At 70.1% G+C, this 8,022-nt stretch overlaps 3 protein-coding genes across 3 annotated transcripts; 2 read left to right on the forward strand and 1 right to left on the reverse strand.

Moving 5' to 3' along the window:
- Positions 1-404: 404 nt before the first annotated feature.
- RHOBADRAFT_39174 (uncharacterized protein) lies at positions 405-3,019 on the forward strand (the record flags this gene model as incomplete). The annotated part of the gene is made up of 6 exons (XM_018413598.1): positions 405-734; positions 809-1,159; positions 1,240-1,469; positions 1,565-1,868; positions 1,952-2,316; positions 2,419-3,019. 6 exons carry the CDS (start codon positions 405-407, stop codon positions 3,017-3,019), a joined length of 2,181 nt encoding a protein of 726 aa, XP_018268639.1.
- A 144-nt stretch (positions 3,020-3,163) lies between these two features.
- On the reverse strand, positions 3,164-4,805 carry RHOBADRAFT_55690 (uncharacterized protein; the record flags this gene model as incomplete). The annotated part of the gene is made up of 3 exons (XM_018417969.1): positions 3,164-3,658; positions 3,743-4,522; positions 4,597-4,805. The coding sequence occupies 3 exons, from the start codon at positions 4,803-4,805 to the stop codon at positions 3,196-3,198; spliced, it is 1,452 nt and encodes a 483-aa protein (XP_018268640.1). The 3' UTR covers positions 3,164-3,195.
- A 301-nt stretch (positions 4,806-5,106) lies between these two features.
- Positions 5,107-5,622, forward strand: RHOBADRAFT_46636 (uncharacterized protein; the record flags this gene model as incomplete). The annotated part of the gene is made up of 3 exons (XM_018414827.1): positions 5,107-5,131; positions 5,209-5,270; positions 5,428-5,622. The coding sequence occupies 3 exons, from the start codon at positions 5,107-5,109 to the stop codon at positions 5,620-5,622; spliced, it is 282 nt and encodes a 93-aa protein (XP_018268641.1).
- Between the last annotated feature and the right edge of the window lie 2,400 nt (positions 5,623-8,022).

The following is an 8,022-nucleotide window of genomic DNA, read 5'->3' on the forward strand; positions in this document are numbered from 1 at the left end:
GAGGGGGCGATGCGAGTTGCCGTGCGATACTGCAGATGCTCTGCGAGAGTAGCTCTGGCAAGACCTCGGCGAGGATGAGCGGTGCGGCGTCTCACAACTTGATCTGCCAGTCACGGTCGAGCTCGACGGAGGAGAGCGTTCGCTCGACTCTACACACACGCACGGCTAGCTCGACAGCAGCCAAGCTACTCGCACAAGGCCTCTACAGCCACTCGGCACCCTTCGCGCCCGCCAGCGCCGCACCAGGAGCTCCCCCCTCCACCCATCCTCGAGCTCATCGCTCCGCCGCGACACCGCCCCGTCGACCCGCCTCGCACACCTCGAGCGAGCACGCCGACTAGCTCGACACCGCCGCACCCAGCTTCGCCTCCCACCTCGACCCGCCCGCGCACCCGCCTTTCGCCATGGCCAAGACCGGCTCCAAGCGCAAGCAGACTGTCGCCTTCCTCAAGTCGGGCGCCCTCAAGGGCCAGATCGACGCCCGCCACAAGCGCAAGGACTTTGCCCAGAAGAAGAAGGGCCGCGACGCCAAGCGCAACAAGGGCGTCCTCCCCGCCCACCAGCAGCCAAAGGCCGACGTCAGCGACGACGAGTTCGAGGAGGTCAAGCGCCGCAAGGAGGAGGCCGACGAGGTCGACAGCGACGAGGACGAGGCCGAGATGGGCGTCGACGACGTGCTCGGCGCAGAGGGGCTCGGCAGTGACGGCGGCGAGCAGGACGGCGACGAGGGCGAGGTGCGCTTTCAGTCTCTCTCCCTCTCTACCCCTTGTCCGTTCATCTCACTGACTCGTGCTTCCCATCTCAACAGGACGACGGCTCCGACCTCGAAGACGACGACCTGTCCAACCTCGAGGACGACGAGGGCCAGCACATGGCCGACATCGCCGCCCTCGCTCAGAAGGACCCCGACTTCTTCAAGTACCTCCAGGAGAACGACCCCGAGCTCCTCGACTTTGCCGACCAGGACGGCGCCGGCGCCGAGGACGACGAGGACGAGGACGAGGACGAGGAGATGAGCGAGGAGGAGGACAGCGAGGACGAGGCGCGCGGCAAGAAGGCCTCGAAGGGCAAGGGCAAGGAGAAGGCGCAGCCCAAGAAGGCGCGCGACGATGTCCTCACCAAGGACGTCCTGCGCTCGTGGCAGAAGAACATCCTCGAGGTGCGCCTCATCTCTCCTCACCCTGTCCCTTCCTCGCCTCGTCGACCTTGTCGCCTGACCCTCTCTCCTCTCGCGCGCAGACCCGTTCGCCGCGCTCGCTCCGCAAGCTCCTCCTCGCGTTCCGCTCGGCGGCCCAGTCGGGCAACAACGACGACGAGACGATGGGCCGCGACGCGCGCGCCACGGCCGCCGCCGAGCGCTACCGCATCGTCGACCCCAAGGTGTTCGAGAAGGTCGTCACGACGGCGCTCAAGTACACGCCCGTCGTCCTCCAGACGTACTCGCCGTACAAGGAGGTCGCCGGCAAGTAGTGCGTCCACCTGCCTTTCCCCTCCTCTTCTGCCCTCGCCGGCGACCCGGGCACTGACCGACGATCTTCCCTCCTCCCTCTTTGCGCACGTACAGCAAGCTGTCGACCAACTCGAAGCAGTACGCGACGACGCAGCGCCTCCTCAAGTCGTACTTTGTCTCGCTCCAGGCCCTCCTCAACACGACCTCGTCGGCGTCGGGCATCCCGTCGCTCGCCGTCGCCGAGTCGGCAAAGCTCGTGCCCTGGGTCGTCGGCAACCGCAAGGTGGCGCGCGGGTGGGTCAAGCTCCTCCTCAGCCTGTACGACTCGGCGAGCGACGAGGTGCGCGTCCAGGCCTTCTTGGCGCTGCGCAAGCTCGCCGTCGCGGCCGACCACAGCCTGCGCGAGTCGGTCCTCAAGGTGCGCCCCCCTCTCTCTTTCTCCCTCGTGCTCGTCGCCGACGACACAGTAGCCTGACCTCGTCGCGTTCACCCGCCTCGCAGGGTGCCTACGCCGCGCTCCTCGGCTCGTCGCGCCAGACGTCGATGTACACGTTGGGCGCCATCACGCTCATGAAGAACTCGGCCTCGGAGCTGTTCCTCCTCCCCGGCAAGCAGGAGGGCGACTTGGCGTTCCAGCTCGCGTTCGGCTACATCCGGAGCCTCGCCATCCTCCTGCGCAAGGGCGTCAAGGACGCGAGCAAGGAGGCGTTCAAGAGCGTGTACAACTGGCAGTTCGTGCACGCCGTCGACTTCTGGAGCCTCGTCCTGTCGGCGTCGTGCGACAAGCAGCGGGTCGCCGAGCAGGGCGAGAGCCCGCTCCAGCCGCTCCTGTACCCGCTCATCCAGGTCGTCCTCGGCGCCATCCGGTGCGTCCCGCTTCTCTCTCTCTCTCTCTCTCTCTACCCTGTTCCTCTTCTCGTCGTCGTCGTTGGCGGGCCCCGACTGACCTCGCGCACGCCCGGCCACAGCCTCGTCCCGACGTCGCGCTACTTCCCGTTGCGGTTCCACCTCGTGCGGGCGCTCCTGCGCATCATCCAGCGCACGGGCACCTACGTCCCGGTCGCGACGTCGCTGTTCGAGGTCCTCGACTCGCCCGAGCTCACCAAGCGGACCAAGCCCTCGACGCTCAAGCCGCTCGACTGGGACTACTACCTCAAGTGTCCGACGGCGTACCAGCGCACGCGCGTGTACGCCGACGCCCTCGTCGACGAGGTCGTGTTCCTCCTGAGCGAGTTTTACGGCGCCCTGTCAACGTCGATCGCGTTCCCCGAGCTCGCGCTGCCGGCGTGCGTCGCGCTGCGGCGGCACGCCAAGAAGCTCGCGGCGCCCAAACTGTCGCAGCAGGTCAAGCAGCTCGTCGACAAGCTCGAGGCCAACGCGCAGTGGATCGAGCAGCGCCGCGAGCAGGTCGAGTTTGCGCCGGCCAAGCGCGACAAGGTCGACCGGTTCCTCGCCGGCGACGACGGCCACAAGACGCCCATGGGCACGCACGTCAAGCTGCAGCGCAAGCTCAGGGAGCAGAAGAAGGCCCAGATGGAGCGCGCCATGCACGCCGGCGAGGACATCTGAGCGAGCGGGCGGGCGGGCGAGCGAGGTGCTCCGACGAGGCGACGGGGCGGGCGGGCTCTCTTGTTGTACCTCCTGCATCGGCGCTTGTTGCGCACACTTTCTTTCTCCCTCTCTTTCGCACCCAGGGGCTCGACGAGAGAGAGAGAGGCGAGAGAAGGGAAGGTCGGCGTTGCAGACTACGTCGGCGTCTCCTTGCCCTTGTCCCACTCGCGAGCGCCTCGCGAGTACCGCATCTCCATGAGCCCGCTTTTGGGATCGTACCTCGCCCCGACCTCCTCCTCCTGATCCTCAGCGTCGCTCGCACCGCTCCTCGCCCTCTTCCCGCCGCCCCGGCTCCTCCTCTCCTCGCGCTCCCTCCTGACCCTCTCCCTCTCGGCCCTCCTGAGCGCCTTGTCCCTCGCCTCGCTCTCGCGCTTGTCCTCCTTGCGCGCGCGCACGACGTCGACCATGCGGTCCCAGCCGTCGAACCCGCCGGGCGCGATCAGGCCCGTCGACGAGTCGGTCACGTCGGCGAGCGTGAAATCGAGGGCCGGGTCGTACGTGGGCGAGAAGTACTTGTCCATCTTGGACGGGACGGGAGCCGAGGGTGGAGAAGGAGGAGGCGAGGCCGGGAGAGGGGCAGATGGCGAGCGGCGCCGGCTGCTGAGAAGGAGAGCGACGGGGCGGACAAGGTCAGTGAACGCTTCAACGAGAGAGAGGACGGGGAAAGAAAGTGGGACGCACCGTTTCGAGGCGTGAGAGGACCCCTCGCGCGACACCTCGTCCTCGAGCTCGGCAAACACGTCGTCGACCGCTCGCTCCTTGCCCTTGTCCCGGTCGCGCCCCTCGGGCGCCGCCGAGCCGGCCGCCGACCCGTCGCGCTTCTCCTTACCGCTCGCACTCGAGCGGTGGCTGCGCTCGTCGCGGCTCGAGCGGTGGGGGTCTCGATCCCGCCCGTGCCGCTCGCGGTCGACATCGTCGGCGGGCGACCGTTCGCGACGGGTGCGGCGACGCCCATCGTGCTCGCGATCGTCGTCGTCGTCACGCGAGCGACGAACGCGAGGCGAGCGCGACCTGCGCGAGTCGCCCCTCGAGCTGCGGTGCGAGCGCCGCTCGTCGTCGTCGCGGTGACGGCGAGCCGCCCTGCGCATCTCGTGCTCGGCGTCTTCGCGGTCACCGCCGTCGAGATACCGACGTCGGCTCCTGCGCGGAGACCGCTCGCGCGCATCGGCGGGCTCGAGGTCGGCCTTTCTGGTACGCTCGTGGCGCCGCTCGTCGTCGGCCTCGTCCCGCCCTCGCCGATCCTCGTCCTCGCCCGCTCGCTCCCGCCACACATCGCCGTCGGTCGCGCGACTCGAGCCGATGCGCTGGTCGCGCCTCCAGCGCTCTGCGGCGTCGCGCTCGTCCTGGTCGCGCTTGCGGGCTGCGAGCTGGTCGGCGCGGCGCAGGGCGGCGTTGTGGTCGTCGACGTTGCGAATGACCGAGGTGAGGAAGCGCGTGTTGGGCTTGCGGAGCGGGGCGTTGCTGTACCGAGGGACGAGGTCAGGCTTGCACGGAGGGAGGGGAGGGAGGGAGGATGGGAGGAGAGGGAGGCGCACCGCTCCTTTTCCGGGTCGTAATAGGCTCGCGTGCCCTGCTGGTTCCACTGCGAGTCCTTGCGCTTGGCCTCCTGAAGGAGCAGGTCGGCGACGTGGCGGTCGAGCTGGTCGTCGGGGACGGCGGCGGCGGATGATGACGACGAGGCGCCGACCTGTGCGCGCACGAGCGAGGCGACGATGGACGACAGCGAGCCCTCCTTTGGCGGCATCGCGCGTGCGTATGTCGGTGCAGGAGCGACGACGAGAGAGAGTGGGGAGGAGGCGAGCGAGAGTGACAACGGCTCCTCCTCCACCGCGACCCCCAACAGCACCAGAGAGCTCTGCCGCAACTCCAGTGCAATACAGTGCACACTGCCGACTTGCCGACGCGGTCCACCTCGCGCTGCGCCGCCCTTGTCGCCCTCGGCCCGCGCCCTCTCGGTTCTCATCAGCGTTGAGCGACAACCCTCGACCCTCGAACGCTGGGCCATCGTGTGCATCCCCGACAGCAACATCTACATCGCACACGGTATGGTCAGCGACCGCACCCTCGGCGGTCAGTCTCTCCTGCCCTCCTCCTCCTCCTTTCCCCCACCTTCTCCCCGACCTGGCGCTCACCTTGGTCCCACGCAGGCACAGGGCTCGTCATCCTCATCTCGTCCTTCTCCTACTACACCCTGTGGACTCTCGTCACGGTGCGCCCGTCTTCCTCCCTCTCGTCGCCCACTCGGTCCCGGCCTCGCAGCTGACAGCCCGACCTCGTTCCCTGCCCCTTCCCTCTCGCTCAACCCGTGCCGCTCCGCACACCCGCCATCCGCCCACCCGCATCGCCGCCTGTCGCCCTCCCTCCAGCCCTTCCTCCCACCCTCCTCCCCCCTGTGCCACCTCTTCCCGTTCTCGCGCGAGTGGGCCATCCGCCTCCCGGCCCTCGTCGTCCTGTGCGGCCTGTCGTTCGTCGGCCTCCTGACCGGCCTCGTCCTCGTCGAGACGGCGGCGAGCAAGCGCGACCGGGCGAGGAGCACGAGGATGAGGGACAAGGGAGACTAAACAAGGCGGCGGGACGAAGTGCGTGCGGACTCTCTCTTTCTCTGTCTTTCCACGCCTGTCGCGGCAGCCCTAACGGACGTACTCGATGCAGATCTCTTTTGATCGCCGTCATTCAGCGCTTCGGGCCGACTCGAGCATCGCCGTCGTCATCAGCCGGCTCGACCTCGCACGCCAACCGCCACCGCCGCGCCAGCGTCGCACGCCGAGCGTCATCCTCAAGCGCATCGTCGTCGTCTCGCGGTCCGAGCAGTACAGCGTGCGCGGCCCTCGCGAGCGCCTCTGGCCGAGTCGAGTCGAGCCTCGCGCTCTCGAGCCGGACAGCGCCGCCGACTTTCGACCTCGCGCAAAGCGGCAATGCGACCTTGTTGCACCTCGCCATCCTCCCTCCCTCGACCGACAACGTCTTCCTCCTCGTCGACAAGCGCTCCTCGTCCCGTCGTCCTCGCCCAGCCCTCCCCGTCCACTCGTCGCCAGCAGCTCGACCCTCGCCCCGCTCGCCCTCGTCACCCGTCGAGGCTCCGGTACACCCTCCTCAGCCTCGCGTCGGCCGACTCGACCTCGCCCCTCGACGACGACGACGCCGAGCTCCCCTCGTCGCCTCGCCCACGCGCCGCACCCGCATCGCCCACCCTCGGCGCCGCGAACCCGCCGCGCGATCGACCGCTCCCCCTCCCCCTGTCCCTTCCCCTCGTACTCGAGCCCGAGCCCGAGCCCGACGACGCCGACGCGAGCGCGACGAGCCGCACGCTGCGCACCGCCGTCCCGAGCACGATGCGCTCCCTGCGCGGCGCTCCTCCCGCCTCGCTCTCGCCCTCGCGCCCGCCCGCACCCGCACCCGCGCCCGCACCCGCACCCGCACCGCGCCCGCGAGCCGCAGCGTCGATCTCGGCGGCGCGCCGGGCGCGGAACGCGGCGAGCGACTCGGCGGGCTTGAACGCGAGGCGGTCGGTCGGCGACGAGGACGCGGGCTGGTGAGGCGAGGGCGGCGAGGCGGACGAGGGGCGAGGGGGAGGGACGAGCCCGGGGAGGCGGAAGGTCGAGGTGTGCTGGGCGGCGGCGCCGGCGGCGGTCGGGCGCGAGGCGGCGCCACTCGAGCGCGAGGTGTTGGGACCGGGCTCCTCCCTCTCGCTCCCCGACGCTCCAGCTCCGCCCGGACCCGCACTCGCACCGCCCATCGACACCTCGCCTGCCCGAGCACCCGCATGCGCTCCCGCACCTGCGCCAGCACTCGGCGCCGCGAAATTCCCGACGTGCCGGAAGCGCTCGAGCCGCGCCTGCGTCGCGCCGCCCGACGCCGCACCTGCGCCTGCGCCCGGGCGACGAGGCGGAGCGCTCGGCGGCGACGGGTGCGCGAGCGTGCGACCGGGCAGGGCGGCGGCGACGGTGACGGTGACGGCGGCGGGCGGTGCGAGCGCGGGCTGCGAGACGCGCGGCTTCTTGCGCGGCGGCGGCGTCGAGATGCGGAGGAGCGGCTCGTCGACCTGGTGCGGGTGCGCCGACGGCGGGAGCGTTATCGTCGCGGCGCCTGCGCCGTGACAAGCGGGCGACGGCGCGCTCGGGGCGGCGAGAACGGGCCCAGGGCGGACGGGGCGGACGGCGGTCGGGCGGAGGAGCGGCGCACGGAAGGCGGGAGGGGACGACGAGGGTGACGGCGAGCGCGGCGACGGGCTGTCGGCGCGAATGGCGAGCGGGGAGGACGAGGTCGGCGGTGCGGCGGGAGCGGCTTTGGCAAGCAGGGGCGAGGTCGAGGGCGTGCTCGGTGCGGGCTCCGAGCTCGCTGTGGACAATGACGATGCGGTGAGTGAGTCTGCGCGATTGAGAGAGGACGCGAGGACGCACCGAGAGACGAGAGGCGGTGCGAGTCGCTCGTTGCGGGCGCCGACAGCGCCTGATCGAGCGCATCTTGCGAGTCGGCCTCGTGCGACGGCCCACGACGAGCGACAGGCGACGGGCTCGAAGGCTGGGCGACAGGGAGCTGTCGAGATGCGCGCGAGAGGGCAAGCGGGCGGTCGGGTCGGGAGCTCGTGGGCGGTGGCGCCGTCGCCTTGACGGCCCGAGCTGGTGCGGCGTGTGGCGGCATCGGCTTGTCGACCTTGAGAGGCGGAAGCGAGGTGCTCGACGGGGGCTTGTGCGGTGCAGCCGGCTTGGCGGGCGTCGAGCGAGGTGTCTGCTTGGAGGAGAGGGTCAGTGGGCGCTTGGCAAGGACGACTCGGCGCACGCCCGACTCGGGCGCACCTTGTACTGGCTCGATGCGACTTTGTGCACAGCTGAGCGGCTCGAAGCGGCGGCGGCCTTGTTGGCGCCGGTGCGCTTTGCGAGGGTGAAGGGCGTCTCGACGAACTTGAGGTCGGCGGGCTCGGCAACGAGGCCGATGTCGACCGTGTCGCCTGCCCATGCCCA

This window comes from Rhodotorula graminis, assembly GCF_001329695.1.
Source record: "Rhodotorula graminis WP1 unplaced genomic scaffold RHOBAscaffold_14, whole genome shotgun sequence".
In the NCBI taxonomy this organism is placed as follows: domain Eukaryota; kingdom Fungi; phylum Basidiomycota; class Microbotryomycetes; order Sporidiobolales; family Sporidiobolaceae; genus Rhodotorula; species Rhodotorula graminis.